The 21,107-nt window shown below is 41.5% G+C and overlaps 1 protein-coding gene across 16 annotated transcripts in view; it reads left to right on the top strand.

Annotated features, from left to right (window-relative positions):
* INPP4B (inositol polyphosphate-4-phosphatase type II B) overlaps positions 1–21,107 on the top strand; it is a 911,138-nt gene that overhangs the window by 855,372 nt on the left and 34,659 nt on the right. For all 16 annotated transcript variants that reach the window (XM_073642182.1, XM_073642173.1, XM_073642215.1 and 13 more), the window contains one exon: positions 19,201–19,313. In XM_073642182.1, coding sequence (XP_073498283.1) covers positions 19,201–19,313 — 113 coding nt within the window. The remainder of the gene's footprint in view (positions 1–19,200; positions 19,314–21,107) is intronic.

Here is a 21,107-nt window from a genome sequence, read left to right as displayed (position 1 = left end):
TCTGCACACATATTCTTTTATATTTCTGGGTGATTTCCACATGGGGGATATCTGGAGGGTCTGTATAAAAGTATGTATGATAATCAATGCTTAGTGTGAATGTACAACTTCCCCGCAGGAGTCCTGATTTGTAGACTGCTGAATGCAGCGTATTCAGATTGTATTCCTTTACACATAATCTATGACAAAGCCTTTTGTTTTAGACATCCATGGTTACACTCACAAAATCTGCAGCCCTAAAATGTTCTACTTTTAGAACAGTCTTTTCCCATAATTTATTAATATCTTCATAGGTTCTGAAGGCTTCATTCTAAGTGGATCTTTATCACAGTGAGAGCATGCACACTTCTGAATAACCTAAGTATTTCCATTAAAGTGGCTCACAGTGAACTCATTTGCACAAGGTTGCAAATGAAAGATAGTAGCAGATAAGAATCAAAGCAGTGATTTGTAAGGCAGCTGGATTTCTTCTGCTCACAGATTTGAGCTTTGCTGACTTTCAAATGTCTCAAATATGACTGTTTTGTAAAACTTGGTTAACCAAGTTCTCACTGCCCAAATGTTCATATTTATAACCATTTTACTTAAAGAGACCCTACTGTACCCCACCTCAACTCCCAATGCAAAGTATGGTGACCCATACACAGTATGATCCCCAACTGTGACCCCCACACAGCCCTCCATGCAGTATAATGGGCCTACATACAGTATAATAGCCTGCACTAGCCCTTAAACAGTAAGATGGACCCTACACAGTATGAAGTTCCCCACACAAACCTTTACACTATATAATTGCTTGCACACAATATTATGGCCCCACATAACCCTCCAAATATTATAATGGCCCCACATAGCTATCCATATAGTATAATGCACCCCCCATGGTACTCCACACCATATAATGCACCCCCTATGGTGCTTCTCACAATATAATGCACCTCACCATGGTCCTCCACATCAGTGGCGGACACTGACAGCTTGGGGCCCCTGTGCAAGAAATCTGTATGGGCCACCCTCCTTTTATTGTGACAAAGCTACAGATATATATATATATATCTTACATAGTCTCCTTTATTATGTGTATTACCGTCCCTTATTACTCAGTGCCCCCTCTTGTTATGTACAGCACCGTCCCTTACATATCAGATTATCTATAGCGCCCTGTTCTTTATTGCATACCGTCCTCTCTTGTTAGATATATAATGCAATGATGGCTGATGGAGCAGGGGAAAGCTTCTTTTCTAATGGAGGTGGCTGATGGACTGGTCTTCTGGTCGCTGGCTGCTCCACTAGCCGTCATTGTATATCTAACAAGAGACGACTATCTAGTAAAAGAGGGCGCTGTGACTGTCAAAAATAACAAGAATACACTGTAAGGGACAGCACTGTACATAACAGCAGAGGAAGCTATATAATAAGAGACGACACCATACAGTATATAACTAGAGAAGATGGTACGTAATAAGGGACGATGTTATACATAATAAAAGAGGAAACTACAAGTATGTAACTAAGGACTGTGCTATATATAATAAGTGAGTACACTATATACTAAGGGACTATCCTATGCATAATAAGGCGACATTCCTGTATCCATGTGCAGTGTCGGTGTGCTGCCTGCTTTTACAGATGCATTGAGCATGTTCTATTCTGATCCTCAAAATCAGATCAGAACAGGACATTCTCTGACCTTCACGGATCTCATTCTCAGATCCGTGATATTCACGGATGTGTGAATGGATCTGTAAAACTCTACAAGTCCTTGTGCTGTCCAATAAAAAAATCTGGCAGCACATGTGAGAATGCAGCCTAAGGGATTTTCCAGATAACATTATCACTTCAAGTCACACAGTGCAGATACAGAATAATATTTACATCCAGGCACTTACACTTACTGACGTCTCATCTGATTAGAGTCATTTTCTGCTGTTTCTTTTCCGTCTGGTCAGACCTTCATGTCGACATCTCCCGGCCACGACTCGTCTTGTCACGATGATCTCCAGCCTAGAAAATAACAAGGTCACATATATTGTATATATACGTACATGCGTTTCATCCGCACTGCGACCCTGAATGCAGATATGTACCCCACCATTGATATACTATTAGCCACGCACCAATCAAAATATAAAGTGATCAGCAGCACTGTGTCCCCCATTAACTATAATCTCTGCCACCCAATAATGTAAACTATTCAGTCTCTGTGACTCTCCCCAATTAGCTGTAAGGCTATGTGCACACGGAAAATATACAAGGTTTTACAGTACAAGCAAAGTGAATGAGATTCCTGATGTCTCATGCACACATTGCTTATTTTTTCCTTGCAGATTTGCAGCAGATTAAAATCTGCATAATGTCAATTCTTGCAGTGTATTTCACCCATACTAATGAGTGGGGGAAAATACAAAACAAAAACATGTCAAAAAATTATTTTACACAGCGTTCTTCCTGCCAACACATTAGGATATTCAACAGAGTGTTCTCCTGCAAATCCTGAATGTGTGCACGTAGCCTTAGTCCCTGTCCTGTGCCCCACCCCCATTTATTATAAGTCCTTGATGGTATCATAATGAATTTGACAGCATCTTCTCCCACCTTTCAATTCATTATAAAATGTCCTATGCACCTTACCCCCATCATTGCCCTCCCCCCATCACGCTCATCATTGCTATCCACCCCATCACCCTCATCATTGCTCTCCCCCATCACCCTCATCATTGCTCTCCCCCCATCATCCTCATCATTGCGTTCCCCCATCATCCTCATCATTGCTCTCCCCCATCATCCTCATCATTGCTTTCCCCCCTTCATCCTCATCATTGCTCTTTCCCATCACCCTCATCATTGCTCTCCCCCATCACCCTCATCATTGCTCTCCCCCCATCACCCTCATCATTGCTCTCCCCCCATCATCCTCATCATTGCTCTCCCCCCATCATCCTCATCATTGCTCTCCCTCACCACACCTCAGAGTCCTCAGTCTCCCCAGTGTATTGGATAAAAAAATAAAAAAAAAACACTTACCTCTTTGCTTGCTCCCCTGCAGCATTGTCCTCACCGGCAACTTTCTCTCTGATACAGGCACGCACAGCATGATGATGTCATCAAGCTGCCCACGTCTGTGTCAGAAAGAAAGTGCCGGACGGGCAGGAAGCAGAGGACGGATCCCTGCAGCTCCACTGCCATTTTCTCCTATAGGCAGGGGAGCTGCAGGGATCGCTCCCTGCCCGCCGTGTATAATGAGGGCAATCTGGCCATGGGCCCCCCGGAGCCTGGGGGTCCGAGAAACTGGCCAGATTGCCCTCAGTATTAGCCACTCTGCAAGGGCCTCCCTGAAGCTCCGAGCCCCGATGCAGTTGCACCGGCTGCATCGGCGGTATGTCCGCCCCTGCTCCGCATAATATAATGCACCCCACCATGGTCCTCCACATAATATAATGCACCCCACCATGGTCCCCCACATAATATAATGCACCCCACCATGGTCCTCCACATAATATAATGCACCCCACCATGGTCCTCCACACAATATAGTGTGGCCCTCATGGTCCTCCAAACAGTATATTGCGGCCCCCATAGGGCATAGTGCGGCCACAGTCCTCCAGTAATATAGGCGCCACGTACTTACTGATTTAAAAATATAAATAAATACAAACTTACTGCTCTTCGTTCCCCCGCTGCTTCGGTCTCTGCAGCGCGTCTCATCAGCTCCACTGTCTGACCCAGCATAGCGCAATGAAGTGACATCGTTGCACTGCTGCGTCAGATGCAGAGAGGGAATTATGCGAGTGGGAGTGTCATCTGACGCTCCCTCCTCCATCATTGCTTTCAACCGTATCAGCATCTACCGATACAGTTGAATGTGGGTTGGCCAAACCACTGGCAGCATGAAGAATAGCCTGGCTGCGTGTTTGCAGCCAGTTATGTTTAATCTGAATCGCCATAGTGTTTCAGAAAAAACATGGTTTAGAAAACTGTCCAGGGACCATAGTGAGAAACCTGACTAGTCCCTTGTAGCCCCAATTCAGCTTCTCACTAGAGATGAGCGAACATGTTCAGAAAGCGTTCGCCAATTTCAAATTCGGCACAAACATTGCACATTCGGATTCGTGTTCGGACCCTAAGCGTTTTTACTCAAAATCATCAACATTTGGCCAAAGTCCGGTAAATGATCATGTTTCCACTATTTTTTTAGGACTTTGCCTATGATAGTGGTGCTGTATGATGTGCGGGGGGGGGGGGGTGGCTGTTTGATGAGGGGAGGGGGTGAGGAGAGGTCAGAGGAGCGGTGGACTGTTAGTCTCAATTTTTATTTACTTTTTATTAGCTTAATGTGTGCAGATTCCGGCAACCAAAAAGGGCGCAGGAGCTATCCACAACATCCAGACACAAAGGTTTGTGTCATTGGCTGCCTAAATCACATGTCCTTCTCCATATAAAGAGCGGAGATGTTGTTTTGGCACCATTTTGTCAGCGTGACAGCACAGAGAGGCTGTTCCTGCTGCCGCTACTGGATAGTGAGAGTGTGAGATAGCTAGCTAGGCGGTTGCTTGTAAGTCAGATAATTTGGATATATGGGATCGTGTGTGGTTGTGAAATTGACCTTCCGGGAGATGAGTCATTTTTTGCTAATAGTGTGGTCCAGACAGAGACACCAGGCCACATTTCAGCATATAACTTTGTTGTGCTGATATTGTGCTCCGTGCAGGAGTACATCTTTGAAACTCTAAATTCTTTCTGCTAATACTGTGGTCCTGAAACAAGGCCACATTTGTGTATAGAAATATTTGGTGCTGGTAATGTTTTTAGCCAGGCAGGAGTTCATATTAGAAAATCTAAAATCCAACTGCTAATAACGTGGCGCTGAAACAAGGCCACATTTGTGCATAGAAAGATTTGATGCTGGTAATTTTTTTGGCCAGGCAGGAGTCCACATTAGAAAATCTAAATTTGTGTCTGGTACTACCGTGCTACAGAAACCAGGCCACATCATTCCAGAAAAAAACAAGTGCAGCGTGCAGCCGCTTAGGGAATGATTGGATCAGTGGTCAAGTCGAACATGCCACTCCATGTACTAATGGGGAAAAGTTGCAGCAGTCGGACCCCCACCAATCAATAACTTATCACTTATCCTTAGGCCACGTTCTCATGTAAAGTATGTGGTCAGTATTTCACCTCAGTATTTGCAAGTCAAAATCAGAAGAGGAACAATGAGAGGAAAAGTATAATATAAACACGTCCCCACTTCTGCATTTTTACCCACTCCTGGTTTTGGCTTACAAATACTAATGTCAAATATTGAACAAATACTGAACGTGTGCACTTGGCCTTAGGTTACATGATTACTTGTTTTCACCGGAGAACCTCTTTAACTGCATATTTGCTATTGTAGTCACAGGGCAGGGATAAATATACACTGCTCAAAAAATAAAGGGAACACTTAAACAAAAGAATATAACTCCAAGTAAATCAAACTTCTGTGAAATCAAACTGTCCACTTAGGAAGCAACACTGATTGACAATCAATTTCACATGCTGTTGTGCAAATGGAATAGACAATAGATGGAAATTATTGGCAATTATCAAGACACCCTCAATAAAGGAGTGGTTCTGCAGGTGGGGACCACAGACCACATCTCAGTACCAATGCTTTCTGGCTGATGTTTTGGTTTCTTTTGAATATTAGTTGTGCTTTCACACTCGTGGTAGCATGCGACGGACTCTGCAACCCACAGAAGTTGCTCAGATAGTGCAGCTCATCCAGGATGGCACAGGTGGCAAGAAGGTTTGCTGTGTCTGTCAGCGTAGTGTCCAGAGGCTGGAGGCGCTACCAGGAGACAGGCCAGTACACCAGGACACGTGGAGGGGGCCGTAGGAGGGCAACAACCCAGCAGCAGGACCGCTACCTCCACCTTTGTGCAAGGAGGAACAGGAGGAGCACTGCCAGAGCCCTGCAAAATTACCTCCAGCTGGCCACAAATGTGCATGTGTCTGCACAAACTGTTAGAAACCGACTCCATGAGGGTGGTATGAGGACCCGACATCCACAGATGGGGGTTGTGCTCACAGCCCAACACCGTGCAGGACACTTGGCATTTGCCACAGAACACCAGGATTGGCAAAGTCGCCACTAGCGCCCTGTGCTCTTCACAGATGAAAGCAGGTTCACACTGAGCACATGTGACAGACGTGGCAGAGTAAGGAGATGCTGTGGAGAGTGCTCTGCTGCCTGCAACATCCTTCAGCATGACCAGTTTGGCAGTGGGTCAGTAATGGTGTGGGGTGGCATTTCTTTGGAGGGCCACGCAGCCCTCCATGTGCTCACCAGAGGTAACCTGACTGCCATTAGGTACCGAGATGAGATCCTCAGACCCCTTGTGAGACCATATGCTGGTGCGATTGGCCCTGGGTTCCTCCTAATGCAGGACAATGCCAGACCTCATGTGGCTGGAGTGTGTCAGCAGTTCCTGCAAGATGAAGGCATTGAAACTATGGACTGGCCCGCCCATTCCCCAGACCTGAATCCGATTGAGCACATCTTGGACATCATGTCTTGCTCCATCCACCACAGACTGTCCAGGAGTTGGCGGATGCTTTAGTCCAGGTCTGGGAGGAGATACCACAGGAGACCATCTGCAACCTCATCAGGAGCATGCCCAGGCATTGTAGGGAGGTCATACAGGCACGTGGAGGCCACACACAATACTGAGCCTCATTTTGACTTGTTTTAAGGACATTACATCAAAGTTGGATCAGCCTGTAGTGTGTTTTTCCACTTTAATTTTGGGGGTGACTCCAAATCCAGGCCTCCATTGGTTAATAAATTTGATTTCCTTTGATGATTTTTGTGTGATTTTATTGTCAGCACATTCAACTTTGTACAGAACAAAGTATTCAATGAGAATATTTCATTCATTCAGATCTTGGATGTGTTATTTGAGGGTTTGCTTTATTTTTTGAGCAGTGTATTTCATCTCAATTGAAAATAAAGAATCTTCCCTTGATTGATATTAGAGAGAACAGGCGATCTCCATACACAACACAATCCACTATACCAAGACCAATAATACCACATACAAGGGAGAAATTGTGCCGCACCATGACCAGACAACATATCACCACATAGTGACCGAATAATACCAAATACAAGAGACAAATACTGCCACACCATGATTGGGCCACATATCACCACCACTTAGTGACTGAATAATACCACATGCAAGAGACACATACCGCCACGCCATGACCAGACCACATATTACCACCATATAGTGACCAAATAATATCACATATCACATACAAGGGACAAATACCTCCAGACCATAACCAGACCACATATTACCACCACATAGTGACTGACTAATACCACATACAAGAACAAATACTGCCACACGATGTCCAGACCACATATTGCCACCACATAGTGACCGAATAATACCACATACAAGAAACAAATACCACCACACCATGACTAGATCACATATTACCACTACATAGTGACCAAATAATACTACAATAAATGATCATGAATAAAACCACAATACTAATAACACTAATATTACCACTGTGACATTACACACAGGAGCTCTCTATATTGTATCAGTGTACAGGTAATACAGTGATCACTAGTGACATTATACACAGGAGTTCTGTATATAGTGTACAGGTAATACAGTGATCACCAATGACGTTTAGTTATATACAAAGCTCCTGTGTATAATGTCACTGGTGATCACTGTATACCTGTACACTATATATAGAGCTCCTGTGTATAATGTCACTGGTGATCACTGTATTATCTGCATACTATATACAGAGCTCCTGTGTATAATGTCACTGGTAATCACTGTATTAGCTGTACAGTGACACTATACTCAGTCCAATCCCTGAAAATCAAACCCATAGCATTATCCCTCCTCTATCAAGTTGACACAAAGTAGTTATGAAGGTAAGGTTCATTTAAAATTTGCTAAATCTAGACTCTTCCATCTGACTGGCTGACAGAGACACTTGACACGTGTTCTGTAGAGAGACATGTCAGAGGTTTGGACTCTACAGTTACTGGTGTTGTCAACTTGGATACACTTCAGCACTCGGAGATTTAGTTCTGTTACTTTACATGGTTTTTAACTTCATGGCTTCGTGCTGTGGTTTCTAAACGCTACAACGATCCATTCTTTCATAAAAGTTAGTAAAGGCAAAATGCATGGCTAGATGGCTTTTATACACCTGTGGCAGTGGGATGGAATGAAAATCCTGAAACCAATGATTAAGAGGTGTGTCCCAATAATTTTGTCTATATAGTGTATTTTATATTATGTTTTACTTTTCCTAATTTACAGACTGTATTGTAGTCCAGAACTGCATTTACACATAAACCTCCACCAATTGTAAAGACATAGTGGCTGTAATGCTAACAAAGCCGCCTTTTTTAGAGAAATTCAATATTCTCACAGCATATCACAAAACAACTATTAAGTGATGTGAAATGTGCCAATGCCTTTATTGAAAGGATCAATGGGAGTCCCAGCATTTAGTCACTTGCTAAACATACAATTATAGCATATACTAGCAATATGCCAAAACTTCATACAGTCAAAATACTAGTGATGACGAGTGATTAAATTGTCAGGACCCTGTTAGAGCAGCCACGTCAGTATTCCAGGGTCACTGAACCGGAGTCCTGAGAACCGCTTTCTAGCTGCTAGATTCCCCGGCACCCCTTCTGATTGATAGAGGCCTATTAATCAGAGAGGCATCGGGGATGCCCGCCGGTAGGAGGCCGTTCAGAGGGCTCCCATCTGCTGGCCATGAAATACTGATGTAGCTGCAGTACCAGTGTCCTGAGAATGTAATTATTCATGTCTACAAAGTTCTCTTTTATTATTGTAATTTCAATTTTTAAGAGGGCAAACCCTTTCTAGAGTACATTAAGTACTTAAAGAGAATCTGTCAGTAGGATCAACCCTCCTTAACGTCTTTATTAACGTAGCCCAAAATATAAATTAATTTACTTAATTTCAAAAGAGAAATATATAAAACAAGAAAAAGGGAGCGGGATGTTACACACAAACATGATAACTAGATGGAGGTACAGTATAACATAGTATGGTATAATACCCACATAAATCAACAGAAAGGTCTCATAAGTATTGAGATGAACTACATGCACTGAACATACATTCAATTAATCAAGCGCAAATATATGGCAACAGTACCAATTGCATATTTCAAATTACATAAATTATTTACAAATGTAAGTATGCAATCAGTGCTGCAAATATTATAGCATACAGTGAAGGAAATAAGTATTTGATCCCTTGCTGTTTTTGTAAGTTTGCTCACTGACAAAGACATGAACAGTCTATAATTTCAAGGGTAGGTTAATTTTACATTGAGAGATAGAATATCCCCCCAAAAAATCAAGAAAATCACATTGTATAAATTTGATACATTTATTTGCATTTTTCAATGAGAAATAAGTATTTGATCCTCTACAAACCATTATGAATTGTGGCTCCTACAGACCAGTTAGACGCTCCTAATCAACTCGTTACCTGCATTAAAGACAGCTGTCTTACTTACTATAGTCACCTGTATAAGAGACTCCTGTCCACAGACTCAATCAGTCAGACTCTAACCTCTACAACATGGGCAAGACCAAAGAGCTTTCTAAGGATGTCAGGGACAAGATCATAGACCTGCACAAAGCTGAATTGGGCTACAAAACCATAAGTAAGACGCTGGGTGAGAAGGAGACAACTGTTGGTGCAATAGTAAGAAAATGGAAGAAATACAAAATGACTGTCAATCGACATTGATCTGGGGCACCATGCAAAATCTCACCTCGTGGGGTATCCTTGATCATGAGGAATGTAAGAGATCAGCCTAAAACTACACGGGGGGGAACTTGTTAATGATCTCAAGGCAGCTGGGACCACAGTCACCAAGAAAACCATTGGTAACACATTACGCCTTAAAGGTTTAAAATCCTGTAGTGCCCGCAAGGTCCCTCTGCTCAAGAAGGCACATGTGCAGGCCCATCTGAAGTTTGCCAATGAACACCTGGGTGATTCTGTGAGTTACTGGGAGAAGGTGCTGTGTTCAGATGAGACAAAAATTGACATCTTTGGCATTAACTCAACTCGCCGTCTTTGGAGGAAGAGAAATGCTGTCTATGACCCAAAGAACACCGTCACACTGCCAAGCATGGAGGTGGAAACATTATGATTTGTGGGTGTTTCTCTGCTAAGGGCACAGGACTACTTAACCACATCAATGGGAGAATGGATGGAGCCATGTGCCGTGAAATCCTGAATGACAACCTCCTTCATTCCGCCAGGACATGAAAAATGGGTCGTGGCTGGGTCTTCCAGCAAGACAATGACCCAAAACATACAGCCAATGCAACAAAGGAGTGGCTCAAAAAGATGCACATTAAGGTCATGGAGTGGCCTAGCCAATCTCCAGACCTTAATCCCATAGAAAACTTATGGAGGGAGTTGAAGCTCCGAGTTGCCAAGCGACAGCCTCAAAATCTGAATGATTTAGAGATGATCTGCAAAAAGGAGGGGAGCAAAATTCCTCCTGACATGTGCGCAAACCTCATCATCAGCTACAAACAACGTCTGACTGCTGTGCTTGCCAACAAGGGTTTTTACACCAAGTATTAAGTGTTGTTTGCTAGAGGAATCAAATACTTATTTCTCACTGAAAAATGCAAACAAATAAATTTATCTCATTTATACAATGTGATTTCTTGATTTTTTTTTGGATATTCTATCTCTCAATGTTAAAATTAACCTACCCTTAAAATTATAGACTGTTCATGTCTTAGTCAGTGGGCAAACTTACAAAAACAGCAAGGGATCAAATACTTATTTCCTTCACTGTATATATATAATGCACTTTATTATTTGTATCCAGTGGCATATATTTATGCTATAATATTTGCTGCACTGATTGCATACTTACATTTGAAAATAATTTATGTCATATATGTAATTTGAAATATGCAATTGGTACTGGTGCCATATATTTGAGCTTGATTAATTGAATGTATGTTCAGTGGTTCATCTCAATACTTATGAGACCTTTCTGTTGATTTATGTGGGTATTATACCATATTATGTTATACTGTACTTCCATCTAGTTATCATGTTTGTGTGTAACATCCCCCTCCCTTTTTATTGCTTTATATATTTCTCTTTTGAAATAAAGTAAATTAATTTCTATTTTGGGCTACGTTGCCCGTTCTATGTAGGTTTTTATATATGTATTGGACACGTATCTGTTAAGATATTTATATTCCTATTTGAATATTATTGTCTTTATGAACATGTAGGTCTTAGAAAGATGAATGAAATAACTCCTTGATATCTGCAAACTGATGTCTCATTCCAGAGAAATCCACATTATACTTAATTTGTAAACTAGAATCTGTCTCCAGAGCTTATTTATATGAAAGGGGGCATTACCAGTGTGAGACATGTAGATCAGGAGAGCAGACTGTCAGTCATTATATGTCTCACACTGGTAACACCCACTTTCATATAAACATATCTGGAGGCAGATTCTCATGCGGATTAGTGTCTATAGATCTTAGCAGCTCATTTACATATTATGAAACATTTTTATTACTCTGGAATGAAATAATGGATGGCAGGTATCAAGGTATCATTTTATTCAATTTTCGATGACTTACATGTCAATATAGATAAGAAGGATTTGTGGATAATCTGCGCTGCTGATATCCCATATAATAAATCCTACTCCAGACCGAAAGTACATTTGAATTTTCTTTATTCAAGTAAACGCATTTGAAAGTACTACAGACTTCTTCATCAGGACAAGAAAAGCAATATGTCAATATAGACGGCTTAGGAAGGATGATCCTACTGACAGATTCCCTTTAAAGGTCTTGCTTGGGTAATGCCAAATTTAGCTTTAAAGAGCTCTACCAGTGCTTTCAAGTAATTTTTTCAGAATAAGGTGTCCTGTGTGTGTACATAAGGAATAACACCATTCTTTGGGCTGCAATGATTTCTCTCATAGACCTCACAGCACAGAGGGGAATGCCTGCTCTACATTCTCTTTTTAGCTCACAAAGACAAGCTGCAGCAACATGAGAGACATTATACAGCAAAGCTGAGCTGTTTTTATCTGATTCAAGCTCTGATTTGAGGTGAAAGAGTTGTTTTTGCCGTATGTTTTTCTGTCTGCCTCTGTCTGTTCCCTTCCCTGCTGCTCAGTCCTCTTCCCCCTTCCCTCTCCAAAGAGTACAATAGGCTGTATCACATGACACCAGCAGTCGGTCTCTTCTGAGTAAGAAGGACTTGAGCTGCTTTTTCACAGTGGATGGTAAGTTGAGGAGACTGGGGGAGGGGAAGTAGTGTCAGATTAATGAGGAAGGCAGATAATTTCTCTGATAAGATGCTTTACAAAGTTTCTTATAATCGCCTGTCCTATTAATTTATGCAATGTTTGTTGAAAGTACAGTTCTTTTTTAAGATCGTTATTGATGCAAACAGATGGTAATATTGTCAGTGTATAGAACATTTATGGACAAGAAACCCTTGCTCAGCTATCACTGTATCTTCAAAATTGAGCTAATAGCTCAATTCTGAAGATACATTAAAATCACAGCAAGGTGCATGAACTTCCCTGTACAAACGACTCGCACATCCCCTCTCGCTCTGACGACAAACCAAGCATATAAACAAGCCATGCTCTATTTCCATAGTACTCATCGCGGTACTTGTAGATGAAGTGGTTAGGTCTGACCTGGGAATTCTGAAAATTTATGCAGACGCAGGAATCATTATTTTTTGCACACTTTAAGTAATTTTATGCTATCTCGGTTAATATTTGGAAATAAATGCTTCTTTGCAAGATAAAAGTGCTAGAAATATCTATAGTAATGACATCTAACATGAACAGGGGAATAACAGTCATGCTGTTCAATGAACATTGTTCTTTCCTAGTGAAAAACAAAGCCAACAGATAAATTATTGGAGCATACTACCTGTCTAAGTGTGAAAATGATATATCCTAAGTGCTGCTGTCTTTAGTACCATCACTATTAATCATATTATTAATCACATTTCCATCTCCCGTTGAGGAATTCTCAGCCATTGTTCCCATAGGCACAGAACTGCATGTAATGGAGCACAGCCAGGCAGTAATAAATGCAGCCAACAGCATCACCATAACCTTGAAAAATATTTCACAAAAAGTTTTATCCATGAACTTTCTAAACTGCAGGCTGACTTCTGCTTATTGATATATAAAGGGTGACTTTAACAAAGTTCTCCCAGCCCATGAAGATACTTGTTTCGAATTAAGGGATAGCACTACCATCAAAGAATGACTTCATCTCATGGAAAGAGTTTAGATAACTTGTAGTTTTATTTGTGGTGAGGCACACATAGGTGCACGTCACTTTTAAGAAATGCTTGATTTATTAGGAGGCATGCACCTCTGATTCCAAAACGACCCCCTCATCAAAACTGGTATGAACAATGCCTGTCTTAATGAATCAGGAGCCATGGTGACTAAAATAAACAGAAATTCTATAAAGTCCAAGGCTTCAATTCATCAAGGCTGTCATTGTTCTTTCCCGTGTTAATAAGGGGACATGTTGGTATAGGGATGTGGACTGTCTTACCCTGTTCCTGTCCCTGAAGACAACAACCACACTGTGTGTATAGCGATTTTATATGTAATAAGCGATGTGTTTTATGTAATGTATTATGATAATGTACAGTATATAACTCATGTAAAATGTGTGAGGCAGTGAGAGGGATCATATGCGAGGGACAGTATGTATCCCCCAGGATGTGCATAGAAACATATTGAACCTGCTGGAGTGCATTGCAATCACAGGCACAGCTGTGGTTGGTTGCAGTGCAGAATAAAAGTAAGTTTGGACTTGGTCAAACTACTTGACCAAGGCAGATTTAGTAAAACCCGGCATGGGCTTTTATTCTTGGAGTGGACTACAGGATGGCAGTGGGGCGCTCCACTCACTCCAGCCCGGGTCTTGCATGTGGCTCATGTCCACAGTTTTAATTTAAAAACCTGCAACAAAGGTTTGGGTGTGTCAGTGGTTTATTTGCAAGCCTGCAGAGCAGGAGGCTCTGTGCATGGCAAGCTTTTGTGAAGGCATAACACAGGCAGGTAAAGGCAAAGCAACTGACGCACCTCGGAGCAAGACGGCGCGACCGTCGTCCCCGGCAACCAGTTTATATAGACTGTTTGGAGCATCTCCCTGCGATCCGGAGGACACCATTTGCATTTAAGTTGTGAGTTCTGCAAATAAAGACATTTAAGTTGAACTTTCCTTGGGTCACTGCCTCATTACCGCACAGTGTGAACATCGCTCCACTACAAATGTTAGTGTATAATGTGAGTAGTGTATAGTGCACGATAAGCAATAGGACCAGCTTTGGATAGCATAAATATGGTTCATATAGTAAGTGGTTTAGCAACAGCATAGGACATAGGATAAGGACAATAAATTTAGTCTATAGAATAGGAAAGTATAGGAAATAATTCATGATATAACTAGCGGGTGGGTGGGAACTAGTGTCAATAAAAAGGGGGACACTTCCTGGTAGTGCGAGAGTTAGAAGGAGTGAAGTGGATAGTGAAGATCAAGTTCAAGTGCAGTGGGCTGCTAGGGGCAGCATGGGCCAACCGTTCGAGGTAGTGGGAGGCTGTATGGAGTACCTAATGGACATTCCTGTAACATCTGGAGCCTAGGGCTCGGGCCAGGTACCAAGGGGCAGGCCTGGTCTTCTGACATCACACGGTCGGTGGACGTGGAATTACGTGGGGGGGGCAGGTGACCAGTCACGGGTGCACTGCCGTAGTGGACAACGAATCCCTGAGGCTGATGGAGTCAGCGGGCTTGAGGGTAGTCCTGGACGAACGGGTCTCAGGGCTGAAGAGGAGTTGTACTAAGGAGGAAGAAACTTGAATTGCTTTGCCCTATCCCACCTGTCACCACCTGATGAACTTGAACTGACTAGTAAACGTTTGCCTGTTGTAATGAACTTGGTGTCCCCTGAATTGTGTGCGGTGGCTCCTGAAGGCGGAAGCCTGGAGGCAGTGGAGGCCTGCGGCCTACAACCTACAGCACCCTGGACTACCACTCTGCCTCACTTTACATTCGAATTAGAGGCGCCTGATTTATTAATGTCTCTTAATGAATCAGGCGTGTCTTAAAAAACGCGTGCGCCTTGCCACAAACCTCCACTTTCTCCAGCCACAGCTCATCATAAATTTGACAAGCAGGCATTGCCACACCTCTTTCCACCACGTCCCACTCCAGCTCCACCCATGTTGGCGGAGCTGGGCTAAACTGGCATGAAAACGCCAAAACATTTTTGTGCAATCTCGGGTTGCACAATAGTGTTGCAAAAATGCTTTACTCCATATTTCTAACATTTTGATGAATCAGAGCCCTTGTCCTGAACTCGATACAGAGGGCAGATGTGGTGATTTGTGACTATAACAATTACCTATTATAACCCCTTCACGACTTTGCGATTTTGCGTTTTTTTCATTTTTACCTCCAATTCTTCCAAGAGCCATAACTCTTTTATTTTTCCTTTAACATAGCCATATGAGAGCTTATTTTTTGCAGGACAAGTTGTACTTTTGAATGACATCATTCATTCAAGTGCATGTTCACTATTTGAAAAACTGACCTGGCAATATGATTCTTCAGGTCAGAATGAGTATGCAGATACCGAACATGTTTAGTTTGTTTCTTTTTTTATTTAAGTGGTGAAAACAAAAATTCAGAAATTTGTAAGAAAACATTTGTTGCTTGTGTCGCTATTTTCCGAGATCCGTAACGTTTTCATTTTTCAGGATATGGGGCTGTGTGAGGGTTGTATTTTTTGCTCCCTGAGTTGACATTTTTATTGCTACCATTTTGGGGTGGTTTTGTTCCGGTGGCCAAAAAAACGTAATTCTGACGTTTTTGATTTTTTTTCTCATTACGCTCTATACTGATTTGATTACTTTATTTTATATTTTGATAGATCGGACATATCTGAACGCAGCGATACCAGATATGCAAGATAAGATTATTCATGAATTGGGTGTAAAGTCAAAAATAGGCTTTCTTCCTGTCTTGAACTGTTTTTGGCTACTTCCAGCACCAAAAGTTGCAAAAATTGCTCCCAAAATTTCACATACTCAAAAATATACCAGGAGGTGGAGTGGAGTGAGGTTACTCCAAATTTTGTGACTTTTGAAAAAGTGGCAATTGATGAATCAGGTGAAAACGACTGGAATTGCTAGACCCCGTCGACAAAGCAGAAAACAAAAAAAAAACATGCAAGCCAATCACATATAAAATAGACTTAAAAAAGGTGAAAATTGAATAATGGATCGGGTACAAACAAAAAGGCACAAAACACATAAAACTAGACTAGAGAAAAAACAGTCAATGATTAATTAGGGCCATCATGTATTTTGTTTACTTAGGTCAAAAACTCTGCACCCAGGCTTTACTTTAAAGTCTATATTGAAATATAACTAAAAAACAATACATACAACGTGTTTTGGGGCAGTGGTATTTGATTTAAAATGCAGCATGCACTGGGTATAATATTCTGTCTGTTTTCCACAATCTTCTCTATAGGATACAAGGTTAAAAAAATACCATGAAAATTCTTGACATTCATGGTGTTTTTTTTTCTCTGCAGGCATTTTTAACACTGAAAAATAATAATAGGACCAGCTATGCTCCCCTAACATATTTTGCTTGTTCCAAATGTCATGTCAGTACAAAGCAAGTAAAAAGTCATGCAATGGCTATTGGAATTTTGCCAAACAGAACATCTGCGGTCTACTATACTGTAATGTTTCAACTATTTCAAATGTTTGAATAGATACAGCGTTTTTTAAAGATTTAATTGTATTATCTTTTGATTATTGTCATATTTTTACTTTAGTTTGTGCTATACTAATGACAAAAAAGTGTTAATTGTATTGTGTCCTGCACACTCAGACATATAGTCAGTAAGCATAGGAGGTTATTTGTGAGTCAACACGTAAAAATGAATGAAAGTGATTTGTCAGCATGTTATGGTGTTTTGTTTTAGGGCAACATAGTATGAAGACAGGACCACTCTCTTATTAGCCCAAACAAACAAAAATATTATGTTATTTGGCTAATATGAGTTAGAAAACAATACAGCAAACACATCATTATGAGACTCCTGTATTAATGATGAGAGTAATTCTGCACCCTCCTCCCCTGTACACACTTGTCTTATGTATTGTCGATAACAAATATAGATCCAACAATGTGATAGTTGATAAGAGAATGTCTTCTTTATTAGTAAACTTGCATTAAAACATCCACCATTAAACTGCACATTATGGACGCATGGTCAATGCATTTCAATCCTTAATAATGCGAATAATGAGGCACAAGGTGAACAAATACCCTCATCACATCACATACTCCTCAATCTCCTCACCTTGTGTCTCACTATTTTTTAAGTCATGATTAAGGACTGGCATACGAAACGCTTTGACTATAGCATGTCTAGTCACCATGCATGTATAATGTGCAGTTTTACAGTGGCTGTCTTTTTAAGAACTTTCCTAATAGGTGATAAAGGATTCCTTCTTTACTAGGAAAATTCCATAAAAACAGCCACCATGGTGAATAGAAATACTTTAGTCTGCGCATTTCGGTTATCAGGCCTTAATCATGACTTGGAAAATAGTGAGACACAAGGTGAGGACAGGGATGAGTTTGTGATGTGGTTTGTGATACCTTCATATTTATTCACCTTGTGTCTCGCCAGCCTCAAGATTAAGGACTGACATCTGCATTGCCAAGTGCATGTCTATTCACGATGCATTCATAATGTGCAGTTTAGTGGTGGCTGTTTTTATGGAACATTCCTAATAAATAAGAAATCCTTTTATCAACTGTCATGGTGCTGGATCTATGTTTCATGTCAACATTTTGTAGGGGAACCGTAATCTGTAATACCAGGTGTGGGTGAGCTGCATTTACTTTCTGCATTCTATTTGTCTTATGTATTACAGGACTAAAGGCCCCGTCACACTAAGCGACGCTACAGCGATCCCGACAACGATATGACCTGTCAGTGATCGTTGCAGCGTCGCTATGTGGTCGCTGGTGAGATGTCAAACCGTAACGATCTGTATAACGATGCACGCCTATGTGTTTCTGTGTCTGAGTCGTTAACAAGGTCGTTGGTAAGGTGTCAAACACACCGATGCATGCTACCCAGCGGGGCTTCAACGATCAAAGAAATGTCCAGACCATTCCGACACGACCAGCGATCTCACAGCAGGGGCCTGGTCGCTGCTAAGTGTCAAACATAACGAGATCGCTACTGAGGTCGCTGTTGCGTCACAAAACTTGTGACTCAGCAGCGATCTCGCTAGCGATCTAGCTTAGTGTGACGGGGGCTTTAATGCTAAAAAGAAAATCACTTAGTTGTCATTACTAGATAAGTCTTTATGCAGATTGTCTCTTCAGAGAGGAAGAGGACTAGAACTCTAGCGCCACCTATTGGAAGTTCCTACCAATAGGTGGTGCTAGAGTTCTAGTCCTCTTACTCTCGGAAGAGACAATTTGCATATTTAATTTCCCAGAGGAGCATGCATGGCTCATATGTCTCCTCACTCTGACATGCCAGGCTTGGCTTGTCACTCTACACAAGGAGAAATGTTACTTCTTAGATCCTAGAAAAGTCTAAAAACTTAGGTGTCAAATTATACTTTTTTTTGTAGCATTTGCAACAATTTCAGTTTCCTTCCAAAGCCCTGTATATAGTCAATTTCAGTTATGTTCATGTGCATCCTATGTGGATTATGTAACAATGTGTTTCAATGTAATAATGTTAAGTCAGACTAAAGAAACATTTCTAACTACTATTGTTCTGTGGCTTGATAACCGTATTTGTCATGATAAATCAGTATTGAGTATGTCATAACAATGAGTATGTGAATGAGAGTTTTCTCAATCTTAGATGTTTGGTTTTCATCCATTTTACGGGTGATGATATTGTGTACTGTATTCACATTGGGCATTGTGCATAATTTGTGGGAGCATTCTGGTGGCTCCCAGAAGAGTAATCTTTCCCAAACATTCAGAGGTGCAGACACTAATATTGCAACTTATATCTCCATTTATAGGTCCACTGTTGTTCCAGGAGCAAAGTGATCTGAAAGAGCTTCTTGAAAATCTTCATCAAAACACGCATGCCAAAAAAAGGAAGAATGTAGAAATCATGTGGATAGCGGCTACCGTAAGTTTTGGTTAGGGCTAATAAATGTGTAACCTTCTACTAGTCGTTCGCTCATGTGATTGCAAACATTCATATTTACAGTTATATGAAAAAGTTTGGGCACCCCTATTAATCTTAAACTTAATGTTTTATAAAAATTGGTGTTTTTGCAACAGCTATTTCAGTTTGATATATGTAATAACTGTTGGACACAGTAATGTTTCTGCCTTGAAATGAGGTTTATTGTACTAACAGAAAATGTGCAATCTGCATTCGAACAAAATTTGACAGGTGCATAAGTATGGGCACCCTTATCATTTTCTTGTTTTAAATACTCCTACCTACTTTTTACTGACTTACTAAAGCACTTTTTTTGGTTTTGTAACCTCATTGAGCTTTGAACTTCATAGCCAGGTGTATGCAATCATGAGAAAAGCTACTTAAAGTGGCCACTTGCAAGTTGTTCTCCTGTTTGAATCTCCTCTGAAGAGTGGCATCTTGGGCTCCTCAAAACAACTGTCAAATGATCTGAAAACAAACATTATTCAACATAGTTGTTCAGGGGAAGGATGCAAAAAGCTGTCTCAGAGATTTAACCTGTTAGTTTCCACTGTGAGGAACATAGTAAGGAAATGGAAGAATACAGGGACAGTTCTTGTTAAGGCCAGAAGTGGCAGGCCAGGAAAAACATCAGAAAGGCAGAGAAGAAGAATGGTGAGATCAGTCAAGGACAATCCTCAGACCACCTCCAGAGAGCTGCAGCATCAACTTGCTGCAGATGATGTCACTGTGCATCGGTCAACTATACAACGCACTTTGCACAAGGAGAAGCTGTATGGGAGAGTGATGCGAAAGAAGCCGTTTCTGCAAGCACGCCACAAACAGAGTTGGCTGAGGTATGCAAAAGCACATTTGGAGAAGCCAGTTTCTTTTTGGAAGAAGGTCCTGTGGACTGATGAAACCAAGATTGAGTTGTCTGGTCATACAAAAAGGCGTTATGCATGGCGGCAAAAAAACACAGCATTCCAAGAAAAACACTTGCTACCCACAGTAATATTTGGTGGAGGTTCCATCATGCTTTGGGGCTGTGTGGCCAATGCCGGCACCGGGAATCTTGTTAAAGTTGAGGGACGCATGGATTCCACTCCGTATCAGCAGATTCTTGACAATAATGTTCAAGAATCAGTGATAAAGTTGAAGTTACGCAGGGGATGGATCTTTCAGCAAGACAATGATCCAAAACACCGCTCCAAATCTACTCAGGCATTCATGCAGAGGAACAATTACAATGTTCTGGAATGGCCATCCCAGTCCCCAGACCTGAAAATCATTGAACATCTGTGGGATCATTTGAAGAGGGCTGTCCATGCTCGGCGACCATCAAACTTAACTGAACTGGAATTGTTTTGTAAAGAGGAATGGTCAAAAATACCTTCATCCAGGATCCAGGAAATCATTAAAAGCTACAGGAAGCGACTAGAGGCTGTTATTTTTGCAAAAGGAGGATCTACTAAATATTAACCGGTTCCCGACCGCCCACTGTAGATAAACGTCGGCGCTTGCTGGGCTCTGTGCAGCTCCGACGTTTAAAAACGGTGGGTGGTCTCGCAGCGCTCAGGACCCCCAGGGTCCTGCAAGCGCTGCGATTCCGGTGCAGAGCGTTAGCTCTGACGGGACATCATTGGGACCTGATTGGATCAGGTCCCAGTGATGTTAACCCTTTGCTATGTTCTATATGCCGCGATCTATAGTGATCGCGGCATATAGAAGATAGAAGGAGGAGAGGGGGTCGTCTTACTTACCTCTCCGACGACC

Source organism: Phyllobates terribilis, unplaced genomic scaffold, assembly GCF_046119375.1.
Source record: "Phyllobates terribilis strain yellow unplaced genomic scaffold, ASM4611937v1 Scaffold_1__5_contigs__length_1240528914, whole genome shotgun sequence".
Lineage (NCBI taxonomy): Eukaryota > Metazoa > Chordata > Amphibia > Anura > Dendrobatidae > Phyllobates > Phyllobates terribilis.
The sequence above is the reverse complement of the archived record's forward strand: the minus strand, read 5'-3'. Positions and strand labels throughout refer to the sequence as shown.